The sequence below is a fragment of the Colossoma macropomum genome, unplaced genomic scaffold (assembly GCF_904425465.1).
Source record: "Colossoma macropomum unplaced genomic scaffold, Colossoma_macropomum, whole genome shotgun sequence".
Classification (NCBI taxonomy): Eukaryota; Metazoa; Chordata; class Actinopteri; order Characiformes; family Serrasalmidae; genus Colossoma; species Colossoma macropomum.
The window spans coordinates 43,346,163-43,373,607 of record NW_023494805.1 but is presented as its reverse complement, the minus strand read 5'-3'; the positions used below and the strand labels follow the sequence as shown (position 1 = coordinate 43,373,607).

Genomic DNA, 27,445 nt, shown 5'->3' with positions numbered 1-27,445 from the left:
AGAAATCGGTGGAGTTCCCCTTTAAGGTGTGCCATATTCTTCTATATGTAGTTTGGTAGTGACACATTCCAAATGATATGTTCATAGAAAAGGGAGAAAGTTTCACCCTTAAAAAGATGGTTCTTCAAGGGTTCTTTAGTACAGACAGTGGTTCTAAATAGAACCATGAACACTCAAAGAACCATTTGCCTGCTTAAATGGTTCTTTCTACGGTGAAATCGTTCTTCAGATTGATGGAGAATGCATTGTAGGTGGTTCTCTATGGCACCAAAAAGGGTTCTGCTTTTGCTACAAGCTTGACATCGTATGAAATAGCAGAACCCTAAAAATACATCTTTATTAGGAGTCTAGAACGGAGCGTTTCACACCAGACCGCCCTGAATGACTCTGTTTACATTTTAACCAGTTAATCATACAGAATCTTTTAACAAATACATGGAAAGTATCAAGATAAAAAGTCTTGGCACCCCGTACCTGACTGCCCTGGAGAGAGGCCATGTGTGAGTGTGCATTAAAGGTGCAGTGTGTAAACTTTAGCAGTGAGGCTGCAGATATGCTAAATGTGCTAAATAATAAGTTTGATCCTCTACTTGTTAAAATTTGGGTTCTCAAACTTCTCATAACACAAAACGGTCAGCAGCACCGGGGTTCTAACAGCTTATCCTGACGAGCATCTGCGTATCGTTACTAGAGCATAGTAACTCAGTGTTTTAGTGTGTTTCAATGTTAATTCAGTACAGACTCAGCTTAACATCACTACTCACCCCCTGATCAGCTGATTTAGGCTCTCAAATGATCCTAATTATTCTTTTAATGCTGGTAGCATTTTCTAAAAAGGACATTCGTCAGATTCTAATTCGAATTTTCCTGTTCCACCTTACATGGTCCTGCAGTTACACTCTGGCGCCTGAGGCATTATAATAATAACGGCTGCACCATTTAAGGTGGAACTGGAGAATTCAAACAGGAATCTGTCGAATAAGTAGCCAACCTTAGCTTTCGTTTTAATGCTTGTAGTACTTTGATAAGGAGATTTAAGCTTTCAGAACATCCTACCTGGAGTTTAAAGTACGGAGCTATGGATAAAACAGCGTAACTTTGCCTAACGTTGCCTACAAGCTCTAATACAGTTTAAAGAGTACCTTTTAATCTAATGTTCAAGGAACGTTTTAAGGATGTTTAGGAGTCCAAATAATGTTCCTGTAGGGTTACATGTAAACTAAGGCAGAATTAGGAGGATGTTGTGATGACGCTGTCAGGGCCACAGATTTTGTTACATCATGATTTTTTTTTTCAGAGAACGTTCCCAGAAGAACAAGAAGACATTAATAGAACATGTGTGTAACACTGTCAGAACGTTTGTAGAACAAAATTAGAACAAAAAATTGTAGCTGGGACCAAATTCAAGCTGCCACTTCAGCGTAATAAAAACGTGAAAGGCGCCCTCTAGAGTCAGTGTTTGGTTTATCAGCTCTGAGCTACTGTAGAAACAGCTTCTGTTGAAGAGGAGTTGCTGCCTTTTATTTACTATATTACAGCTCTGATAATAAATCCCCCCTAAATCTTTCACACTGTACCTTTAATAACGTTTGAAGCTGCGCTGTAAAGCCTGAAATAACCATTTAAAAGTCAGTGTCGAGTTTTTCACACCACCTCGTACGTCTTTACGTATTAACGTCACACACAGACTCTAAAAGAAGGTCCGGCTCGATGTTTCGGCCTCAAATGATCTCAGAATCAACATCACACTGATGAAGATGTGATATAATAGTGGATAATTCACTCTCATCCTCAGAGACGCTCCTTCACCAAGTTTACACTGAGTTCTCTTTGTTTATTCATAGTTACAGGTGATTATACACAAATGAAAACATGGTTTTGTTACTATATTCATTTTCTGATAATAGACCCCCCCTAAATCTCACACACTGCACCTTTAAATTGAAGAGAGCATAAAAAAATCACTCATTAGAAATACTTTGTTAATTTTGTGGTTTACAGCTTTATATCTGGTGTATTTATAACCAAAGCCAAAACTCCCACTAAAGATTTTCCAGGCTTTCTGCGCTGTGAGCACAGTGAAGAGCGTCTGCACTGCAGCTCAGCTGGATGTTAACATATGGTCAGTACAGTGTATGCAGTGCTAATTAGCATTACATTAGGAGATGGAGATGACCCTCTTTGTTTAATAGCCTTAAGACCAGATCATTAATGATGATGAGGACGAGCATCATACCTTCAGACCGGCCGGCGTACGAGGAACATTAACCCTTACAGTTCACACTCACTGTAACTGACCACAGGAGCAGCTGGTTATGAGTGTATATGAATTATTTCACTGAAGCCGTGTGGAGCCGAAACTCTCAGCCCAGGCCACTTTACTGTTTATTAGTAATTTCGCTGGTAAAACCAGAAAATAGTCCGACCTGTCCATTCAGAGTGTACTGTTTATGTGACTAACATAATTAGCATATGAATTTACATATACAGTGGTTTTATGTAGAACCATGAACACAGGAACTATTTGCATGCTTAAACGGTTCTTTGCTTGGTGAAATGGTTCTTTAGATTGATGGAGAATGTGTTATATCTGGTTCTATATAGCAACAAAAAGGGTTCTGCTATTATTGTACCAAGCCTTGCATCATAACAGTAGCAGAACCCTTTTTGGTGCTCTATAGAACCATATACAGCACATTCTCCATCAATCTAAAGAACCATTTCACCACGCAGAAAACCGTTTAATGCAAAGGGCTCTTTCAGTGTTCATGGTTCTATATAGAAAAAAAGAATGTGAGTAATACTAAACAGTGTTGGTCAATCTGGCCTCCCATTTTATATTTTATACATTTTATGTTGTTTTATATCACGTCCAGCTCATTTTATCACTGACCTGTTACTGATACAACTACTTACACATCATTAAAAAATAAAAATGAGCTTGTTACCATGATATTACCCTATAATTACTCACTTATTACTGATCTATTAAGTGCTGCTGAGTTGTACAAACCAATCAGCAGCTCACCTTGTTTAATTTAATAAAGTATTGATTATATAAAGCAGGTATTGAGGAGAGGGCAGGAAAGAGTTAAACAAACACACCAACACACATAAAATCACTAATATTCTTTGCATTTATTGTAATATTAATATTTTTCTGAGCATGTAAATGCTCACCGCCCAGATAAACAGCGGCAGGTGTGTTAAAACCTGTACACAGTTCTGAATATGAAGGCTAAATGTAATCTAGGCATGTTCTGAGGCCTGGCAGATGTGGAGTGACACACTGCTGACCCCTGGTGGTCACTGAAGGAATCACAGCTCCAAACGTGAGCTGTTAATTAAGCCGTCCGGTTAAATGAGCTCTTAATCAAATCTGAATGTAAGGAATCGGCTCCATATGGCTGATGCTGCTGTTTTAGCTCTGCTACTGTACTTTAGTCCATGTTTATAGATCACACTGAGTCATACAGAGTCAGAAACCACAGAATCAAGACTGTTAGAGATACTGAACACCTCCACACAGTCTGAGGTGATTTAGGCCTGCAGTTAGCACCAGGCTAATTGGTGTACATAAGCTTCTATTACTTGTTAGCTACATTAGCCTCGTATATTCAAAAATAAACTAAAGAAACAAACTTCAGACACCAAACACGCCTCACCTGATTGACTGTTTGGGTTAAAGGGGGGGGGACTTTTTTGCCAAATTTTTGGACAAACCATTTCTTTAATATAATAATAATAATAATAATAATAATAATAATAATAACCTTTATTTGTAGTATGTTTCAGACATATAATGCAGCCCACAGGCAAAAAGGGACAATACAAATATACAAATAAAGTCATACACAAAGTAGCAAGAATATGGAAAAATAACGTTAAAAATTAATAATAAAAAAGAACAAAAGCTAAGAATGTAATAGAAAAAATATTAAAAAACAATAATAGAAAGAAAAAGAGACTAACAATAATAATAATAATAATAATAAAAGTAAGAGCTACATTTTTATGATAATAGTGCTCTCTTGCTTGGTAAATGTGATTTTTGGATTTTGGTCAAAGATAAATGGAAAGAATTCAGTTAAACTGTATCTAGAACTCGATACTTCATATCAAGTCCGCGTCTCTTTTAAACCTGAGCAGTGTTTGTTTACTGTGTCCAAACTTTCAAAGACTGGACCGTTTCAAAACACCTGAGGGCCAAAATACGATTCACAAATGATTCAAAATATCACTTTTTTAAAAATATGAAAAATACAAACACTGAGATCAGGGGTGTCCAAAGAATGTGGCCCTCAGACAGATTGTAATCGGCCCCTGTCTTCTGTTTTAGAGTGTGTTATAAGTGGCCCTCCAGCCAGTTCGCTGCAGTTCCTCCTCTTACCTGATTGGGGCAGCAGAGAGACGCAGAAAATGAGCCTCATATTTCAAAAGACTGTAATGAATTTAATATAAACAGACCTGAAAAACAGCAGAACATCACAGTAAATATTCAGGAGAGACACTAAAGCAGCTGCAGCTCCGAGTCTCACAGCACCGACTTCACATCAGAGCAGATTCAGCAGATCAGGACATGTTAACCCTTTAAGGAGGATCAATAACGGCTGATTATGATGATCGATCTGATCTTCTCCTTTAATTAGGAGACATCCCTAACTTGCTGGTGATCCATTCAGAGAATTTGTTGACGGCCCCTTAACCGTGTATAAATCTGCCCTCAGAGGAGCAGAGCTCTCTGTGATCGACTATGTTTCCTATCACTGAGTAGAAGATGCACGAGGCTTATTTTACTGTCGGACTGATCAGAGCAGTTTGGATCAGTGGATCAGATAACATCATTAACTGTTTAGGAGTCAGCTTAGTTTCCATACATGGTGCTTTAAGGACTTTTAACTGAAGTCTTCAAATTAAAAAAAAAAGGAAAATTTGATTTTTGATGATATGAAACCTATAATTATATATTTATTAAAACCAGCTAATCTTTTTACACTGCTTTTAAACTGTAATGGGTTCAGAAACTAAATACTTAGAAAATTATCATCAAACTCATCAAATTATCATCAAAATGATCATCAGACGCATCAAAACTATCATCAAACTCATCAAATTATCATCAAAATTATCATCAAACTCATCAAAACTATCATCAAACTCATCAAATTATTATCAAAATTATCAAGAAACTTTTTTTCAGAGAGGGCCAGATCGTACTGCGTCAAAATACCAGAGAGCCCAAATATTATTCACAAATGATTCAAAATACTGAGTCAAAATATCAGCTCACAGAATCAGAACTGCTGTGTTTCCTATCACTGAGTAGAAGATGCACAAGGCTTCTGTTACTGTCGGACTGATCAGAGCAGTTTGGATCAGTGAGCACTGATAACAAAAAGTGTTTAAGAGTCACAATAAAACACGACTAATGTATTAATTATATTCATATTTAAGAGAAAAACTAAACAGAAATCTATAAATTTTCAGTTCTGTGAGATCGTATATCAGATAATCACAGCGACCTCATTCAGAAATCTCTGTATTAAAGGAGAAAATCTATTCGATCATCATAATCAGCCGTTATTGATCCTCCTTAAAGGGTTAACATGTCCTGATCTGCTGAATCTGCTCTGATGTGAAGTCGGTGCTGTGAGACTCAGAGCTGCAGCTGCTTTAGTGTCTCTCCTGAATATTTACTGTGATGTTCTGCTGTTTTTCAGGTCTGTTTATATTAAATTCATTACAGTTTTGAAATATGAGGCTCGTTTTCTGCGTCTCTCGATGAAAAAGTTCAAATTTCCGTCTAAACCTGCGGCTCTCAGTGTCAGTCTGAGCTTTACGGCTCAGTCTGGACTAAATGTGGGTCAGTAAATGAAGCTGCAGGTCAGTCAGAGTAATCTTAGAGCAGTGCTGCCACCATCAGGTGAGAGGAAGAACTGCAGTGACCACTTATAACTCACCCTAAAACAGAAGACATGGACTGTGGGCGCCCCCTGCTGGACGCCAAATGGTTCTGTGAGAAAAATCCCTGTAGTTGATCAGACCTGAGGTCCATTTGTAAATGAAGATCTAATTTAGCAGATGTTCTGATGTCCTGTAGAAACATCACAGGGTTCCCTCTGCAGTCCGGTTCCTTCACAACAACCCTGTCTTACGCTCTGTAATGCTGTGAGGGTGTTACTGTGAGACACTGAGCTATCTCACACTTAATTATAACATTTATTTATTTATTTATTTATTTATTTATTTATTTATTTATTTATTTATGTGCACAACAGACCAAACATAGTGAATATTTAAATATGAGCAAAACAGTGCAGGGAAAGTACGCTCTCATAAAAGATGTTTTTTCAAGGGTTCTTCAGCAAAGAAAATGGTTCTATGTAGAACCATGAACACTCAAAGAACCCTTTGCACAATTTAAGGGTTCTTTGCATCATGAAATCCTTCTTCAGATTGATGAACAGTGTGTTTTATATGGTCCTATATAGAACCTTTTTGAAAAGGGGTTCTATGTGCAACCAAAAAGGGTTCTTCTATTGTTACGATGTCAAGCTTGTCACAGTAGAAGAACCCTTTTTGGTGTGATAAGGAGTCCTTTTCGAAAAGGTTCTATATAGAACCATCTACATCAATCTGAAGAACCATTTCACCATGCAAAGAACCCTTTCTTTGAGTGTTCATGGTTCTATATAGAGCCATTTTCTTTGCTGAAGAACCCTTGAAGAACCATCTTTTGAACCAAGTGTGTACAAAGAGCCCGTTGTCAATCCGATTAACTCACATTTATAGACGTTTTGTGTGTAAAAAGAAGGAAGAGAGGAATAAAAGGTCTACATGATCAAATAAAATAAAATAAAATAAAATAAAATAAAAATAAAATAAAATAAAATAAAATAAAATAAAATAAAATAAAATAAAAATACAATAAAATATAAAAAAAAAAAAATAAAATAAAATAAAATAAGATCAAATAAAAAAAAAATAAAATAAAATAAAAATAAAATAAAATAAAATAAAAATAAAATAAAATAAAATAAAATAAAATAAAATAAAATAAAAATAAAAATACAATAAAATAAAATAAAAATAAAATAAAATAAAATAAGATAAAATAAAATAAAATAAAATAAAATAAAATAAAATAAAATAAAAAACCTGAGGCGGACTCAGACAGAGAGGAAGCTGTGGTCGAGTTAATTAGGACGTTATAATTTTTTAACTTTGTAAAAGTAGAAGTTATACTTGAACATATTAAATACAAACCAGCGGCAGAAACAACAAACCAGGCTAACAGGCTAACAGGCTAGGGTGGAGGCATTTCTCCTTCTGGTTTCTCCTGACTCTCACGCTTCTTCCAGAAGCAAAACAGGCCAGTCAGGGCAGCCAGAATGCCCACAATGACCAGAATGACTGGCACACTTACCATCACAGTCTGCCCGGATTTAGAGGACTGAGCTGAAAACAAGAGAAACGCTGCGTTAGAGTCGATCCTGCTTTTCCTCAAACACACCATCACAAACTGACACCAGTGACCCGAGGCAGGGCTACACTCTCAGCAAAAAGGGTTCTATATAGTACCAAAAAAGTGTTCTGTGGCTTGTTACAGTAATGGAACCACTTTTGGTGCTATAGGAACCCTTCCCTGATAGCAAGAGTACAGTGGACCACTGGCTTTACATGCAAAAACGTGTTTACATGCAGAGATTTTTTCCAGTCTGATTAAATACATTCTGATTACAGATTCAGACTGAGGTGTTTATTCTCACTCTACTCAGCACTCTGATGAAAATCTACGTTTACACTCTCACTACAAGTAATCTGATCTAATATCACACGCATGTGTAGAGAACCGCTTAGTGTAGACGTTACCATGACAACCAGCATCACGTGAGTCCAGTCAGAGTCCCCTCACAGTCACTCACAGTCCAGTTTACTGATTTTTCCTTCCTTCTATTCTTTAGTCACACTTTGTAAATTAGTTTAGTAATAATTTTAACCCAGCTCAGAGTCAACAACATTTTCTATAAAATCAGTTTACAGGCCTCATCATTATTTTTTCTCCCTCGGTTGTTTGTAAAATTTGTGTTTTGAGTTTATTTTCTAAAATAAAAGTCTCTGAGCATTTAAAATCTGTTTGAGGAGATTAAAAACTAGTTAGAGCTTGTATGCAGGACAGTAATCTGGGTGGACCAGAGGACCGATATACGCTGCTGTCTGGGTTTTCAACAAAGGTTTGATATAGAAACATCTACAGCACGTTCTCCATCAGCCTGAAGAACGCGTTCATGATGTGAAGGACCTTATAATCATGCAAAGGGTTCTTTGAGCATACATGGTTCTATATAGAACCATTTTCTTTACTAAAGAACCCTTGAAGAACCATCTTTAACCCTTTAATGTCCTCACCGAGAAAAAAAGCAATGGAATTTTATTTTTTGTGTTTTTTATTTGTTTGGGGCAACAATAAAAAATTTGTTGTTGTTTTTTTTTGCTTTTTTTGACCCCACGATATTAAAATATTATAAAACATTTTAAGATATTAAGATATTATAAAATATTCACATCTACCAAGCGGTCGAGACGGCACTTTGTGGCATGTATAGTGACTCAAAATTGCTCTACCAAATGGTTGAGCAGAACATTAAAGGGTTAAGAGTGTTTCCACAGCACCTTCCGGACACTGCGGTCATTCAGAGCGCTTTACAAATGATGAAATACAAAGAGGATTTAAAAAGTAACAAATTAAAGGAGAATATAAATCAGAATTTGTTGCTGCTAACGTATCATCTCCAGCATGAAACTGTTAAAATACACATAGAGAAATACGGCACACCTTAAAGGGGAATTCCACCAATTTTTCAAAATTTCTCATTTGCCTTTCATGACCCTAAGACCGCAATTTGCGGGCAGAACGGTGGGTCACTTCTAGCCTTCATAACTTCAGAACAGTTTAAGGTACAAACATAATCCACATATCAGGACATTCAGCAGACCCACCCCTAACTAGCAAGCATGACATCATCGAGCTGTGACATCAGCATCAGTGAGTTATTCGGCTCGGAAAATCACCCAAAATCGTGATATTATTGCTCTGCTGTTTGGCCTTCATATTCAAAGAAAGGGATAAAACAGCGACACACACATCAGATCATCATCAGACTCTGACCCACCATCCAGAGTGACTTCATCCACCTGTGACCGTCCATCAGCCAGAGATCAGCTCTAAAATCACCCAAACCCACTCGCTACTGTTATATTACATCTCTGCTTTTAGCCTTCATATTATAAACAAAGGGCTTTCAGTTTACATTGATTATGAGTATTAAAAATATCTGATATTAAATATGCAGCTCAGAGTTTTAGCAGCCTGAATCCAAGAGGACAGAAAATCAATAAAAACCATGTCCGCCTTGTGATAACTGTTTATTTTTACTCATAATAACCAACAGAATGAACGAACTTGCAGCTCACAGACACTCCAGATAAACAGTTTCTGAACAGGTATCTGAGGTGCAGCTTGTTTTCAGAATCTCTATAATTTAAAAAATACAAAATTTAGCAGGTGCTCAGTACATTTTTGATCAGAAATGACCCAAATTCATAAAGATATCAAAATTCTGTCAGGATTTACATGTCAAACAATGGCATATCTGAGCAGCCCAGGGTCTCCTGAAAATAACAACATACGGCCTGTGTGACTGTCTCATGTAAATACTTTATGATTACAATTGTAATTGACCCAAAAAATACCAAATCCCCGAAATTTTAAGTTTCTAAGGGTTAAGTACAAATATTAAGACTCAGAATCCAGAACCTGGAATCTTTTTATGGGGGGATTTATGAAATTGGTGGAGTTCCCCTTATTTCAGCAGGTGTTTTTAGTACCTTTGTACAGAGACTGCTGAACTCTTTAGTCTTACCCTCAGTCTCCGCTCCAGCTGCTGTAGATGACGTGGCTTTAACAGGAGAGGTTTCACTCACAGCAGCAGATTCTATAAAAACAAACACAACAGCTGACATCAGATTCTGGCTTAACTAAGACACTTGGTGATTTCACACAGCTCAAGGGCCAAAAAGCCTCAAGAAAAAGGTCATAAACACACAGTTTACTGGCTCTTTGAATGTCTTTATTAATAATAATAATAATAATAATAATAATAATATCTTTATTTGTAGAGCACTTGTCATGCTGGTTTTAGCTCAGGGTTCTTTACAGACAGCAGATAAAGCTTCTCTGTTCTTCTTTTACTGCTGGAATATAAAAGACACATTATAAAGCTCATTTTAGTGGGAAACCTTGCAGAAATCCATGTCATTCCGCTGCCGCTTCAGTGAAGCTGTTTGAGGACCTCCCAGATCTTTGGTTCTTTGCCCTGAAAACTTCAGTAAGTGAAGATTTAATCCCACAGGAGGATCTGAGAGAGGAGCAGCTCTTTCTTTGGTAACCATGAAAATCGTTTATCAAAGGATGCTGACCACACCAAAGTGTTTCCTAACATTCCAGACTGAAAGAGAAAGTTCCGGTGTTTTCTGTTTTAAAAGGAAAGTAAAAGATTCCAAAGAGATGACCAGCCAAGACTGTTCAGACAGTTATGACTTAAAATATTACTACATCATGATCTTTTGTTATTGATCAGTTTCATCTTTGGCACATCTGTGTAGTCAAACTCACATCTGTTAGGAGTTAGGAGTGTTCATTAGAGTGTAATGGTTCAAAAACCTGAAAAAAGGCCTGATTTGTGATTAAATAAACAAAGCTATTATCAGTATTTTCTATAATACCAATAAAAAGAATAAAAATAAATACTTAATGTACTTATTTTACTTGCACACTATTATAAACACTGCAACTGTTCCATGTTCCATTTAAAGACTACACTGTGCTTCTGTCTTATACTACTGACTCCGCCCACAAAATAAACAACACCAAACAGTGCTAGTGTCACACTGCAATAATACAGCGTTTAAATCTGTTATTTTAATAATCACAGTCCCAACATTCTACCATCTAAAAAGAACTAAAACATGTTTATGTCACATTTTATTATTTCCAGTCGTAATCTTAATGCTATAAAGTTTGGTCAGTAGGGGGAGCAGTGGACTCATGCTCCACCTCAAACCCCACCTATAAATGCTGTCATTTTATTGGCTCACTACCCAAAAATCTGTATGAATTAGGGCGAGCTCCATGTAAATGATATTTAAATGAGGTGCCCGGCGCTTGATTTCACGCACTGAGGCTGATCTTCGCTTGTATCCACGTCGTCTAAGGAGTATTTTCAGGAATGCGTAGTACTTTAAGTATTGCAGTGTTGATTTAAGTCCATTTTAAAGACATTTTGGTCCCAAATATTGCTTGTTTGAAGAAATTTCTTCTTCTTTTCTTCTTTTCGTTATTAGGCTTTCTTTGCACACTCTGCCATATTTCCATTACAGCTTAAACACACACTTTCTGGGTATTCTGACTAAATTAAGGGCGACTGTGACGGATATTTAGTCTACACTACCAGCTAAATAAGGCACATGTTAACTAGAGGTGGGCGATATGGCAAAAATGCCATCGTGATACTTGAGCAAGTTTTCACAATGTGATATTTATTTTTTCCTGACACCTCAGTTAGAACAGACAAAGTAGAGCCACCTATTATTAAAAAATACTATCAAAAACTAATACAATGCACTGCATAAAGCAAAGTGTTGGGGAAGTGTTTAAGTGTTGTTCATCCATGATATGCTCAGAAAAGCATGTTGTGACGTTTTGTGAGGAAATGAATCATGATAACGATCAGTATTGTCATGTTGCCCAGTCCTAGCGCACAAACTGGACCTGTGAATAAGAGAATGCGAGGTAGGTGAAGATCTATACGTGGGGTCACTGGTCAAGTGCAGAATCAAATTAGGCAAATTATCAAAACAGTTTGTGTTTTAGATCATTAAATAAAAAAAAACATTTATAACTCCAGCGCTGTGTCACTCTGGGGATTCTTGCCCAAAGACTCTCGTTCTCTTTCTGACCGCAGTGGAAGGAGCTGAACCTGCTCTCCAGTGTGTGAGTGTGTCTAACCTTTAAATGCAGCGGTGGACTGAGGGTGCGGTCGCTCTGTCTGGACAGGAACTCTCTCAGTGTTCAGGGCTGCTGTGGACGGAGGTTCTGCCGGTGGTGATGTGGCCTTTATTGGAGGTTTTGTACTCAGAGGTTCTAGAAAAACATCAAGATGTCACATCAGTTCTCTCTAAAACTGCTGATCTAACACAACTCAGAGACGAGGAGACACAAACATCAGCTCGAGGACACTCAAGGACGGTATGTACACAAAATAAGTACAGTCAATTTCAACCCATGAAACATTTCAGGTTTTTGACATATGTGGGTGTATCAGTATTTCATCTTCAGTTAAATTGTATGTACTGTTAAATTTTATGTTACAGAACAAAAACAATGAAAATTTGACTTTTCAATCATTCATTTAAAAATAAATTAACTCAGATGCCTTTTTTTCTGGTGAAAAAGTAAGTACACCCCTGGTACCACCCCTTTTGGCAGAAACAACTTTATCCTAAAACTGTCTACCAGTTTCTGACATCTACAGGGAGAAGTTTTTGTGCACTCCTCCATGCAGATTTCTGTAAAATGTGTAGCTTTTAGGGGTTTCTTGCACATGCAGCCTGTTTCCAATCCCCCCACAGCGTTTCAATGGGCTTTGACTGGGCCGTTCCACAACCCTCTGATTCTTGCTTTCAAGATGTTCTTTGGTGTATTTATTTATTTTGTATGTTTGGGATCATTATCCTGTTGGAAGATCCACTTCATCAGCCCAACTTTTTAACAGATGGCCTCACATTCTCCTCCAGCACTCTCTGACATGAAAGAGAATTCATAGTCGATTCTCTGATTGCAAATTGGCCAGCAAAGAAGCCATAACACTACCACCACCATGCTTCACAGCTGGTATGTGGTTGTTCTGATCAAATGCTGTCTTTGGTTTTCGCCAAATATGGCTTCTGGTACTGTGGCCAAACAAGTCTATGTTTGACTTGTCTGTCCAGAAAACATTGTCCAGAAGTCCTGGTCCTTGCCTATATATTAATCAGTAAACTTTAGCTCTGATGTCCTTTTTTAGACATCTTTTTCTAATGGTAGATGCACTTTTATATGAACAGTAATAAGAGCTATCTGCGGAACCTTTGGTGATATTTTGGGGTTCTTAGAGACGTCTTTTATGGTTCTAAGATCTCCTCTCAGACTAATTTTGGGTTGGCCTGGGCCTGGAAGAGCTGGCTGTGATTTTAAATCTCTTCCACTTGTAGATGATCTTCAGGACAGTGAAATGATTGATTTCCAGTGTTTTGGAAACCTTCTCAAACTCCCTCTCAGAATAAGAGGCATCTACATCTTCCTTTCTGAAGGCCTCAGCGAGCTCTTCTGATCTGATCATGATGATCTCACACACTCCGATAACAAAGAGCAAACCAGAGCAAATATCTGAGGTTTGAATAAGACACGTTCCTCTAAGATCTCCTCTAACACTGTTCTAATCATTAGCACCTGATTTCAATTTGACATGTTTTAAGAAGTGATAAATACAGGGGTGCGCTTACTTTTTTCACATAGGTAACCTGCATTTCCGTTTATTTCAATTATATAAAGGATGACAAAAATGTTGATTGTAGATTTCAGTTGTTAAATTTTATCAGCTTCATCTATAAACAGCTCATCCAGAACACTGCCGCCAGAGCTCAATAAAGACAAAGAGATATGATCACAGAGCATTACACTGGCTCCCACTCCGTCTCAGATCAGACTTCAAAACACTGCTTCCTGTTTGTAAACCATTACATGGACAAGATCCTACCTACATCACTGATAAGCTGGTAACATACAGGCATTAAAGAAAGTGGGGTGAGTTGGGGTGAGGTGGGGTGGGGTGAGGTGGGGTGGGGTGAGGTGGGGTGGGGTGGGGTGGGGTGAGGTGAGGTGGGGTGGGGTGGGGTGAGGTGGGGTGAGGTGAGGTGAGGTGAGGTGGGGTGAGGTGGGGTGAGGTGGGGTGAGGTGAGGTGGGGTGAGGTGGGGTGGGGTGAGGTGAGGTGAGGTGAGGTGGGGTGAGGTGGGGTGAGGTGAAGTGAGGTGGGGTGAGGTGAAGTGAGGTGGGGTGAGGTGAGGTGGGGTGAGGTGGGGTGAGGTGAGGTGGGGTGAGGTGGGGTGAGGTGAGGTGAGGTGAGGTGGGGTGAGGTGGGGTGAGGTGGGGTGGGGTGGGGTGAGGTGAGGTGAGGTGGGGTGAGGTGAGGTGGGGGTTTGATTAAAGAAGTGAGGACATTCAAAGTGCAGCTGAAGGCAAGGTGTCCATAAACTTCTGGCGATCGGTGTAAACAGAGTCAGGTGACCTACCTTTGAGCTGCAGCTGTAACTCAGCTGTCTGTGTGTGTTGTGACGACTCCCTCCACAGTGTAGCCTCACACTGGTAGGGGAGCTGAGTGGCCTCAGTGAGCCCAGAGACCTCACAGTGTCTAGATTGGAAGTCTTCACTGTCTTTACACACAGTCTGCTCAAGCATCACCGTCTCCTCACGCTTCAGCTTCAGCTCGGCCGTCATTTCCCGGTGAACGTCCACTCTGCACTTCAGCAAGAACTGCTGACCGGGCACCGGCTCCTCTGGGTCAGCGGTGATGCTCAGGGCAGAAAAATCTGCAGAAAACAGAATTTACACCCCCTGATCACCATGACACGCTTTGTTGATGTTCCTTAGTGAAGCGTCCTCTACAGAGAACACACTAACACAGGACATCGTTCTGCACAATTTCTGTCAAACTGCTGAGTTTATAATACAAACGCGTTATAAATGTGTCATAATTGTGCACTTTTGGTCACACTATGTTTTATTTTCCCCCCAATATGTTAGATTCAGTAAATAAACAGTAATTATGTAGTGAAATGTACAGAAGCGTGTTCTCTGTAGAGGACGTGCTCTTCAAGGGTTCTTCTTTTCAAGAACCATCTTTTTTAAGAGAGTACTTTTGCAAAACACGTAATTCAACACAGCACATTCCCCATCAGTCGCCCATGAACACTATAAGAACCTGTTTCATGCTTAAATAGTTCTCTGCATGGTGAAATGGTTCTTCAGGTTGATGGAGAATGTGTTGTATATGGCTCTATATAGGACCTCTTTGAAAACGGTTCTCTACAGCACCAAAGAGGATTCTGCTACTGTTACGATGTCAAGCTTGGTGCTATATGAAGGCATCTACAGCACATTCCCCATCAATCTGAAGAACCATTTCACCATGCAGAGAAGCATTTAAGCATTTGAGAGTTTATGGTTCTACATAGAACCATTTTCTTTACTAAAGAACCCTTGAAGAACCTTCTTTTTAAGAATGTAGCAGTTATCATGTGAGAAAATCACAAGTTCAGCCTTTTCTCTCTCAGAGCGACGCAGAGAAACTCGTTGCTGCGTTTGTTCAGCAGAGTTGATCACTGTAATGATCTTCTGACTGGAGAAAACAGTCCATCCTCTAGAACCCGTACAGAACGCAGCAGCACGGATCCTCACAGCACCAACACAGAGAGCTCATATCACCCCGTTACACACTGCACTGACCGCCTGGATCTGAGAGAGAGAGTTTAAAGCTCTGCTGCTGGTTTTTAAGCTCTAAATGACCTTAAAGCTCCTGACCGTCTGTTTATGATCTCAGATCTGCAGATTCTGACCTTCTGAACTCCTTCAGTAAAACACAGAAAACGTGGAGAGACTCTTTCAGTTATTCTGCTTCTAAACTGTGGAGCTCAGTTCAGCTTTTATTAGCCAGTCGAGCTCAGAGCTCACTTTTACGGCTCTTTGGTCTTCATCTGTTTAATCTGATTGGTTTATTGTCTTATGTGCTTTTAAATTAATACTAGTTTCTTCTGTTACTGTTGAGCTTTATCTCCTGTCTGTAAAGCACTCTGAGCTGCCACCGGCATGAAAAGTGCTCTACAAATAAAGATATTAGTATTATTGTTATCCAGAGATGGGAACAAGTCACAAAGTTGCAAGTAAGAAGTAAGACAGTCGAGTCCTGAGTCAAGACAGTCGAGTCCTGAGTCCTAATCTTTGAGTCCTAAACAATCAGCTTGCATTCTTCAGCTAATTTAAGGCTGTTTCAACACTGAACCAAAATGACGGTAACTGTGATACAGCATGTTAGTAGAGTGTGGCTGTTTATTAATCATCTTTTCACCCTTCCAAATAAAATACAATATCCATGGTACACAGATAACCGTGATTATTACAGCATACACAAAAAATAACTTAATACTATAGTTATACTAAGTACTAAGTGCTATTAAACTTAATAAAATATTATATTTGAAGATAATTATTGATGTTTTTTGGGAGAACAGGACTCAAATAAAAACTAGCTCAACTAAAAATAATTGCTAGTTTTAAATAAATTTAGATCACGACAGAAACCAAAACGACCGAGCTGAACGAAGTTTACAGAAAAGAGCGAAATGACAATGAGCGATGAAGCTGAAGTTGAATTTTCTGTTCCACCTTAAATGGTGCAGCAGTCAGGTTCTGGAATGTAACTGCTGAACCATTTAAGGTGGAACGGAAAATTCAAACAAGAAGCTGGTGAATAAGAAGTCAACTCCAGCCTGGTGGCGAACGCTGCGCTTGTTTTACCTGCAGAAGCTGTTAAATCGGTCAGACGGAGAGATCTGAGTCTCTTTTGGGTAAAACGGTCAGTTCGCCTGCTGAGTTTCTCCAGTAAGAGTTTAAGTGCTGAGTGAGGGTTTATTGATGCTGTTGACCCTTGTCTTGTGTCCAGTTTATGGAGGTGAACTTGAGCTCTAAACGCTTCACTCGTCTTCTGAAATAGAATAAGCCGAGCGTGAACACTGTGACAGACGCAGATCAGATTGGTATGAAATCTTGTACTTACGGTAAAGTTTAACAGCAGCAGTTTGTGTTTTCTGCCCACATGTTGCTTTACACGTGAAAGACGCGTCGTCCACTGTGATGTTCGGAATCTTCAAGATGCTGTACTGGTCATGATTGTCTGGGCTCACTGAGGTGGAGTCTGTCACGATGTCCCATCTGGGCTTCCCAGGTGAGCAGGACACTGAACAGTTGATGTTCAGCGAACTCCCAAGCTGGACCAGAGGCTTTTCCGGAGTGATGAGGATGAGTGATGAGTCTGCGGAAAAAAATCGCCCAGTCACTTTTGCTCTCAGTGAGTTTGAAAGGTAACATCAGTGAGTTTAGACTGAAAATTAATGGTAAAATGATCTTAAATCTAGTCTATATATTCGTATCTCCCCAGTTCAGAGTGATGTAAGCTTAGTTTAAGATTATTAAACTTATTTCTAGACATTTTTTGTCTGTTTTGGGTGAATTTAATGAAGTAAAATTCTCTCACCAGGTTGTGGTGGGGTGAGGTGGGGTGAGGTGAGGTGGGGTGGGGTGAGGTGGGGTGGGGTGGGGTGGGGTGGGGTGGGGTGAGGTGAGGTGGGGTGGGGTGGGGTGGGGTGAGGTGGGGGTGGGGTGGGGTGAGGTGGGGTGAGGTGGGGTGAGATGAGGTGAGGTGAGGTGAGGTGAGGTGAGGTGGGGTGAGGTGGGGTGGGGTGAGGTGAGGTGAGGTGAGGTGAGGTGGGGTGGGGGTTTGATTAAAGAAGTGAGGACATTCAAAGTGCAGCTGAAGGCAAGGTGTCCATAAACTTCTGGCGATCGGTGTAAACAGAGTCAGGTGACCTACCTTTGAGCTGCAGCTGTAACTCAGCTGTCTGTGTGTGTTGTGACGACTCCCTCCGCAGTGTAGCCTCACACTGGTAGGGGAGCTGAGTGGCCTCAGTGAGCCCAGAGACCTCACAGTGTCTAGATTGGAAGTCTTCACTGTCTTTACACAGAGTCTGCTCAATCATCACCGTCTCCTCACGCTTCAGCTTCAGCTCGGCCGTCATTTCCCGGTGAACGTCCACTCTGCACTTCAGCAAGAACTGCTGACCGGGCACCGGCTCCTCTGGGTCAGCGGTGATGCTCAGGGCAGAAAAATCTGCAGAAAACAGAATTTACACCCCCTGATCAACATGACACGCTTTGTTGATGTTCCTTAGTGAAGCGTCCTCTACAGAGAACACACTAACACAGGACATCGTTCTGCACAATTTCTGTCAAACTGCTGAGTTTATAATACAAACGCGTTATAAATGTGTCAGAATTGTGCACTTTTGGTCACATTATGTTTTATCTTTCCCCCAATATGTTAGATTCAGTAAATAAACAGTAATTATGTACTGAAATGTACAGAAGCGTGTTCTCTGTAGAGGACGTGCTCTTCAAGGGTTCTTCTTTTCAAGAACCATCTTTTTTAAGAGAGTACTTTTGCAAAACACGTAATTCAACACAGCACATTCCCCATCAGTCGCCCATGAACACTATAAGAACCTGTTTCATGCTTAAATAGTTCTCTGCATGGTGAAATGGTTCTTCAGGTTGATGGAGAATGTGTTGTATATGGCTCTATATAGGACCTCTTTGAAAACGGTTCTCTACAGCACCAAAGAGGATTCTGCTACTGTTACGATGTCAAGCTTGGTGCTATATGAAGGCATCTACAGCACATTCCCCATCAATCTGAAGAACCATTTCACCATGCAGAGAAGCATTTAAGCATTTGAGAGTTTATGGTTCTACATAGAACCATTTTCTTTACTAAAGAACCCTTGAAGAACCTTCTTTTTAAGAATGTAGCAGTTATCATGTGAGAAAATCACAAGTTCAGCCTTTTCTCTCTCAGAGCGACGCAGAGAAACTCGTTGCTGCGTTTGTTCAGCAGAGTTGATCACTGTAATGATCTTCTTACTGGAGAAAACAGTCCATCCTCTAGAACCCGTACAGAACACAGCAGCACGGATCCTCACAGCACCAACACAGAGAGCTCATATCACCCCGTTACACACTGCACTGACCGCCTGGATCTGAGAGAGAGAGTTTAAAGCTCTGCTGCTGGTTTTTAAAGCTCTAAATGGCCTTAAAGCTCCTGACCGTCTGTTTATGATCTCAGATCTGCAGATTCTGACCTTCTGAACTCCTTCAGTAAAACAGAAAACGTGGAGAGACTCTTTCAGTTATTCTGCTTCTAAACTGTGGAGCTCAGTTCAGCTTTTATTAGCCAGTCGAGCTCAGAGCTCACTTTTACGGCTCTTTGGTCTTCATCTGTTTAATCTGATTGGTTTATTGTCTTATGTGCTTTTAAATTAATACTAGTTTCTTCTGTTACTGTTGAGCTTTATCTCCTGTCTGTAAAGCACTCTGAGCTGCCACCGGCATGAAAAGTGCTCTACAAATAAAGATATTATTATTATTGTTATCCAGAGATGGGAACAAGTCACAAAGTTGCAAGTAAGAAGTAAGACAGTCGAGTCCTGAGTCAAGACAGTCGAGTCCTGAGTCCTAATCTTTGAGTCCTAAACAATCAGCTTGCATTCTTCAGCTAATTTAAGGCTGTTTCAACACTGAACCAAAATGACGGTAACTGTGATACAGCATGTTAGTAGAGTGTGGCTGTTTATTAATCATCTTTTCACCCTTCCAAATAAAATACAATATCCATGGTACACAGATAACCGTGATTATTACAGCATACACAAAAAATAACTTAATACTATAGTTATACTAAGTACTAAGTGCTATTAAACTTAATAAAATATTATATTTGAAGATAATTATTGATGTTTTTTGGGAGAACAGGACTCAAATAAAAACTAGCTCAACTAAAAATAATTGCTAGTTTTAAATAAATTTAGATCACGACAGAAACCAAAACGACCGAGCTGAACGAAGTTTACAGCAAAGAGCGAAATGACAATGAGCGATGAAGCTGAAGTTGAATTTTCTGTTCCACCTTAAATGGTGCAGCAGTCAGGTTCTGGAATGTAACTGCTGAACCATTTAAGGTGGAACGGAAAATTCAAACAAGAAGCTGGTGAATAAGAAGTCAACTCCAGCCTGGTGGCGAACGCTGCGCTTGTTTTACCTGCAGAAGCTGTTAAATCGGTCAGACGGAGAGATCTGAGTCTCTTTTGGGTAAAACGGTCAGTTCGCCTGCTGAGTTTCTCCAGTAAGAGTTTAAGTGCTGAGTGAGGGTTTATTGATGCTGTTGACCCTTGTCTTGTGTCCAGTTTATGGAGGTGAACTTGAGCTCTAAATGCTTCACTCGTCTTCTGAAATAGAATAAGCCGAGCGTGAACACTGTGACAGATGCCTGACGACGCTGTAGATCTGATTTACGGCTGGAAACGAATCCATTCAGATGAACAGTAACTGACTGTGTAGAGTCCCGTCTGCAGTCTGACTCTCCGCGTTTCCTCCACTTTGGGCCTCGAGTCTTTCTGAGTCATGAGGCTCAAGTCTGAGTCAAAGTCTGAATCACTGGTGTTTGAATCAAAGTCGAGTCGCAATCTTGTCATCTTTCTCGATTTTGTCGCATCCAGTCTCAAGTCATCAAGATCATGACTCGAGTCTAACGCAAGTCCAGGTCACATGACTCGAGTCCACACCTCTGCAATCGTTATTATTATCGTTAATGAAGAGAACCGTGTTCTCCAGATCAGATTGGTATGAAATCTTGCACTTACGGTAAAGTTTAACAGCAGCAGTTTGTGTTTTCTGCCCACATGTTGCTTTACACGTGAAAGACGCGTCGTCCACTGTGACGTTCGGAATCTTCAAGATGCTGTACTGGTCATGATTGTCTGGGCTCACTGAGGTGGAGTCTGTCACGATGTCCCATCTGGGCTTCCCAGGTGAGCAGGACACTGAACAGTTGATGTTCAGCGAACTCCCAAGCTGGACCAGAGGCTTTTCCGGAGTGATGAGGATGGCTGACGATGCACTGACCGCAGAGTCTGCGGAAAAAAATCGCCCAGTCACTTTTGGTCTTAGTGAGTTTGAAAGGTAACATCAGTGAGTTTAGACTGAAAATTAATGGTAAAATGATCTTAAATCTAGTCTATATATTCGTATCTCCCCAGTTCAGAGTGATGTAAGCTTAGTTTAAGATTATTAAACTTATTTCTAGACATTTTTTGTCTGTTTTGGGTGAGTTTGGGTAAAATTCTCTCACCAGGTTGGCAGATGATTTAGCGTGTTCTCAGAAATATGCATGAAATTTGCAGACTTCTCTGCCCGTATAGTGAGATCACTTCACATGATAAAATCACCTAAAACAAGTTCAAATATCTAGAAAGCTGGATCTTAGAATAAGTGCACAACCATCTCAAATTCAGGAATATCAGACACGTTGACTAGATTTAAGATCATCTCGCTTGAGGAGACGTAAACACTGCAAACTGTTCTGTGCCTAAATTTAAAATCTCAGATCTGTAAATACGAGATTAATGATCTTATTTTAAAAGTTATTTACTAGTTTCTATCTTTGAATTCATGGTTGATTCTTAAATTGATCATAAATTTGTTTTTATGCCTCAGTTTATCAGGAAATCTGAGTAATTTACTCATAAACTACGCTGAATTTCATTGCTGTGCAAAGAAAACCATTTGTCTTCATTTTTGTCGATTTTTATTTTTCGACATTATTCCAACACTCCAGCTGTCCTTTACGCTGTGTGAATTTCATGATGAATGGACCAATAGAAATGCTCTAAAAATCACTTGGAATAAACTCTCTTTACATTGATTTACACTTAAAGCTAAGAGTGTTTTGTCCTCTCCTGTAAACTTACTATTTTGGAGATGCTACACTGCACAGAACGGCGTCTCGTCAGGTGAAATGATCCTAAGCCTAGTCAGTGTATCTAATGTTCCTCATTGTGAGAGTGTTGTATGCTTATTATAAGAATATTGAACTAATTTACATACATTTTCTTGTTTTAGGTGCACTGCAAGAGAAAACATCTTAAACATCTTAAAAATGGTTAAAACATCTAATATTTCTCATTATGAGACTGTTATAAGAATATTATATGATTATTCTGTCATTTTTGGTTTGAGAAACAATGAAGATAATTTTGCATATTTCAAGAAATTATGCTTAAACCAAGTGAAATGATCTGCCAGTGGAGTAAGACACTTTCCTAAGATACATTACTTAAAACAGTTAAAAAAGTTTAATAATCTTTCAATATTCCTACAGCAGCCTCAGAATGAGAAATATTAGATACACCGATCAGGCATAACATTATGACCACCTCTTTGTCCATTTTATCAGCTCCACCTACTATATAGGTGCACTTTGTAGTTCTACAGTTACAGACTGCTGTGTCTGATCCACTCAGACCAGCGCAACACACACTAACACACCACCACCATGTCAGTGTTACTGCAGTGCTGAGAATGACCCACCACCCAAATAGTACCTGCTCTGTGAGGGTCCATGGGGGTCCTGACCACTGAAGAACAGGGTAAAAGGGGGCTAACAAAGTATCAGAGAAACAGATGGACTACAGTCTGTAACTGTAGAACTACAAAGTGCACCTATATAGTAAGTGGAGCTGATAAAATGGACAATGAGCGTAGAAACAAGGAGGTGGTCAGAATGTTATGCCTGGTCAGTGTATCTTGTCTATTTTAGATACTTATACTTGTTTAGATATCATATTTTGTGTGATGGTGTGTTTTCAGTTAAATGGTCTCACTGTATTCTTCTATTAAGCCTTCACTCTTAAAAATGACGGTTCTTCAAGGGTTCTTTAGTAAAGACAATGCTTTTATATAGAACATTGAAACAACTGTTTGCATGATAAAAAGGTTCTCCGCATGGTGAAATGGTTTTTCAAGTTGATGGAGAATGTGCTGTAGTTGGTCCTACATAGAACCTTTTTGAAAAGTGTTCGAAATAGCACCGAAAAGTGTTCTTCTATTGTTACGATGACAAAGTTGGTAACCCTTTTTGGTGCTATCTAGAACTATTTTCAAAAAACATCTACAAAGAACCATCTACATCTCATTCTCCATCAATCTGAAGAACCATTTTTACCATGCAGAGAACCATTTAATCATGCAAAGGGTTCTTTGAGTGTTCATGGTTCTATACAGAACCATTTTCTTTACTAAAGAACCCTTGAACAACCATGTGTAGTGTAGTGTAGGTAAGTAAGTAGTAAGTAAGTAAAGTTTATTTATATAGCGCTTCTTACAACAGGTGTTGTCACAAAGCAGCTTTACAAGGAAATGAGCATTACAAAAGAAGTCCGGGTCCGAGCCCCCATGAGCGTCGCCAGTGGCGACAGTGGCAAGGAAAAACTCCCTAAGAGAAACAGGAAGAAACCTTGAGAGGAACCAGGACTCAGAAGGGGAACCCATCCTCCTCTGGTCGACACCGGATAGTAAACATTGTTAGTATAAAGTATTATAGTACAAAAAACAGGGTAAAACGTGAAGGAAACAATTAATTTGAATAGTTCAGTTCATGCAGCAGAAGCAGCAGCATCAGTGGGGTCAGGTTGTGAGGGTGAGGTTTGCACGGTGAGCAGTGGCACCCGATCAAGGCAGCAGAGGCAGCAGCATCAGCAGCAGGATGGGCAGCTGTTCAACTCGGCAAAAGAAAGAGAGGAAAAACACAGTCAATGAGTGATTGATTAATTTGAATTAGTTTGAATGATTGATTGGTTCAAGTGAATAATTTTGAATAGTTCATGCAGCAACAGCAGTAGTATCAGTGGGGTCAGGTTGTGAGGGTGAGGTTTGCACGGCGTTGAACAGCAGGAGGCTCAATGTTGGTAACCCGGTCCAGAGGGCTGGCGAGCAGTGGCACCCGATCGAGGCAGAAAAGGCAGCAGCATCAGACGCACAGGATGGGCAGCTGTTCAACTCGGCGAAGAAAAGAAAGGAAAACACACAGAGAGGAAAACACACAGAGTTAGTTCTGTAATGGGTGACTGATCACAGATTACAGTGTTAGCAGAGCAGCAGAGACTCTGGCAGGTATAGAACTAACAGGGAAAACTAATTACCAAAGGCTTGAATATACAAGTAGGTTTTTAGCTTAGACTTAAACACTGAGGCTGTGTCTGAGTCCCGAACATTAACAGGAAGACTATTCCAAAGCTGGGGGGCTTTGTATGAGAAAGCTCTCCCCCCTGACGTAACTTTATTAATTCTGGGTACTAATAGTAAGCCAGCACCTTGTGATCTAAGTAGGCGTGATGGTTCATAGTGAGAGAGAAGTTCACTCAGGTACAGCGGGGCGAGTCCGTTTAGAGCTTTATAGGTCAGTAAGAGAATTTTATAATCAATCCGAAATTTTACTGGCAACCAGTGTAAGGCTGATAAAACTGGGCTGATATGGTCAAACTTTCTGGTTCTAGTAAGAACTCTGGCTGCAGCGTTCTGGACTAGCTGAAGCTTGTTAATGCTTTTGCTGGGACATCCAGCCAGCAGGGCATTACAGTAATCTAGCCTTGAAGTAATAAATGCATGAACTAACTTTTCTGCATCCTGTAGAGATAATGCATTTCTCAATTTAGCAATATTGCGAAGATGCAGGAAGGCTGTTCTAGTAATATTAGTTATATGTGTGTCGAAGGACAGATCAGGGTCTATAATGACACCAAGGTTTTTTACATATGAGCTTGATGCAACTGAGAAATTGTTAAGTTTAAGTGTTAAATTAGACAGTTTGTTTCTGGCTGCTTTTGGACCAAGAAGCAGAACCTCTGTTTTATCTGAGTTTAGAAGGAGAAAGTTACTCAACATCCAGTCCTTTATGTCTTGTATACAGTCTTCAATCTTGCTAAGTTTAATTTTATCATCCGGTTCGCTTGCTAAGTATAACTGAGTGTCATCAGCATAGCAGTGGAAGTTTATGCCGTGTCTACTGATAATGGTGCCCAGTGGTAGCATATATAAAGTGAATAATACAGGTCCTAAAACAGAGCCTTGTGGAACACCATATTTTACTTTTGTGAGAACAGATGATTCACCGTTTATATTATATAATATATTTATATATATAACAAACTGATACCGATCAGTGAGGTAGGACCTGGACCAGGAAAGAGCTGTTCCTGTTACCCCTACAAGGTTTTCTAGTCTATCTAGTAAGATAGCGTGGTCTATTGTGTCAAATGCCGCACTAAGATCGAGGAGGACTAACAAGGACACATGATCTTGGTCAGAAAATAATAATAGATCATTTACAATTTTTACTAGTGCTGTTTCTGTACTATGATGTGGCCTAAAACCAGATTGGAATTTTTCATGTATTTGATTCCTATGCAAATAGGAGCTTAATTGTTTTGCTACAACTTTTTCCAAGATCTTAGATATAAAGGGGAGATTCGAGATGGGTCTATAATTTGAAAGTTCGCATGGATCGAGGTTAGCTTTCTTAATCAGCGGTCTAATTACTGCTAGTTTGAGAGATTTTGGGATGTACCCAAGGCTAAGAGAAGAGTTTATTATTGACAGAATAGGCTTGGTTATTTCTGGCAGAATTTCCTTGAGTAAACCTGTAGGAATCGGATCTAACATACAGGTAGATGATTTCGCGGAAGAGACTATTTTAAATAGTTCATTTTCTTGGAGTAAGGTAAATGATAGGTAACGTTAACATTATCTACATTCTTAGAAAAAACGGTTCTTCAAGGGTTCTTAAGTAAAGGAAATGGTTCTGTTTAGAACCATGAACACTCAAAGAACCCTTTGCATGATTAAACGGTTCTCTGCATGGTGAAATTGTTCTTCAGATTGATGGAGAATGTGTCAAAAAGGGTTCTATACAGAACCTTTCTGAAAATGGTTCTATATAGCACCAAAAATGATTCTTCTCCTGTTACCAGCCTGATATCGTAACGACAGAAGAGCACTTTCTGGTGCTATATAGAACCCTTTTCAAAAAGGTTCTATATAGAACCATCTACAGCACATTCTCCCTCAGTCTGAAGAACACGTTCACCATGCAAAGAGCCATTTAATCATGCACAGGGTTCTTTGAGTGATCATGGTTCTTTATAGAACCATTTTATTTACTAAAGAACCCTTGAAGAACCATAATTTTTGCAGCGTAGCTGTGGGTTCGGGGGAGCTGATGGGAACATAAATCAGATTATTCTTGTTTTTCTCACTTTGGTCAAAATGAAGGAATTAAAAACTCATTTAAAGAAGACATTTATTATAAAAAGGGTCTTTTACCTTCAGGAGGCGTCAGAAGAGCCATGAGTAGAACGAAGAACCCCTGTGGAACCTCCATACTCTATCCCTGAACTCTCGCTGTCCTGGACAGGAGAAAATGAAGTGAAAGTCGGTATGTTGACTTTATCAGTCACTTTCCTGTCCTTCAGGATCGTTTCCTTAACCTCCTCCCAGATTTCTCTGCTTAAAGCAACAGATCTGAATCCCTCAGCTCTGGACCCTCAGCTCAGGACCCTCAACTCAGGACCCTCAGCTCCGGACCCTCAGCTCAGGACCCTCAGCTCAGGACCCTCAGCCTGGCGCATGGAGTCTGTCTCCACTTCAAACACAACTTTTTACCTCTAAAAATCAGAGCAGGAAACGATTGGTGGGATAATAATAAACTAAAATGACGGATCAAAAGCGGCGACCTGAATCCTGATCTTACCCAAATTAACCTCATTAACATTCAGGAAAATTTTAATTTAATGACTTTTTGGTTATTCAAAAAATAAAAGCATTAATTAAAACAAACATCGGCTACGGTTTAACCCTCGTGTGGTGTTGGGGTCTGATGCCCTGAGTGATCATGTTCCTCAGGTTCCTCAGCATCACCACAAACGGCAGAGAGTTCCTGTCTATGAACACAGAACACACACACTTACTAAAAACCTCATCAATCACACAAACACAGCTTACATACACACTGTGTGTGTAAGAGAGAGAGAGACTGGCTGAAATAGAGATCCCAGAAAGAAAACAACAACAATCAGTCCAATATCCACAACTGGCCTTTTGTTCTCTCCGTAATTCCAACTCTGAAAACAGCCAATACTAGCTCACTCTGCTAACTGTCCAGCCGGTTTGTGCCTTTTAACATATGCAAGTTCATGTATGAAGCTAATATGCAATACATAAAATAATATATATACATTATATGGCCAAAAGTATGTGGACACCTACCACTAAGTAGCGGGTTTAGCTATTTTAGCCACTCCTACTGCTAACAGGTATGTAAAATCAAGCAAACCGTCATATTAGACCAACACTGGCAGTAGAACGGGTCGTACTGAGGAGCTCAGTGACGCTATCACAGCATTCCACCTTTCCAACAAGTCAGGCGGTTGAAGATCTGCCCTGCTAGAGCTGCTCTAGTCAGCTGTAAGTGCTGTTACTGTGAAATGTAAACATTTAGAAGAAGCTGTGAATGTATAGTGTATTATACAACAGTCAGTTCCGGCCACGCGAGCTGATTGGTTGAGAAGTGTCTAACTGTGCTGTTATTTCACCATAACATCACGGGTTTTTCACAAACACTGTATCACTCC

At 39.7% G+C, this 27,445-nt stretch overlaps 1 protein-coding gene across 1 annotated transcript; it reads right to left on the bottom strand.

Annotated features, from left to right (window-relative positions):
• Positions 1-7,306: 7,306 nt before the first annotated feature.
• Positions 7,307-26,652, bottom strand: LOC118825440. The gene is made up of 6 exons (XM_036596029.1): positions 26,139-26,652; positions 20,624-20,893; positions 17,743-18,039; positions 12,068-12,202; positions 9,924-9,995; positions 7,307-7,458 (listed from the first exon to the last, which is right to left on the bottom strand). Exons 1-6 carry the CDS (start codon positions 26,194-26,196, stop codon positions 7,307-7,309), a joined length of 984 nt encoding a protein of 327 aa, XP_036451922.1. The 5' UTR covers positions 26,197-26,652.
• Between the last annotated feature and the right edge of the window lie 793 nt (positions 26,653-27,445).

Coding starts and splice junctions, on each gene's coding strand:
- LOC118825440 (XM_036596029.1), bottom strand. CDS start 26,196: ATGGAGGTTCCACAGGGGTTCTTCGTTCTACTCATGGCTCTTCTGACG. Junction 12,203..17,742: donor GTTACAGCTGCAGCTCAAAG/GTAGGTCACCTG, acceptor ATGTTTTTCTAG/AACCTCTGAGTACAAAACCT. Junction 9,996..12,067: donor GTCCACCGCTGCATTTAAAG/GTTAGACACACT, acceptor TTGTTTTTATAG/AATCTGCTGCTGTGAGTGAA.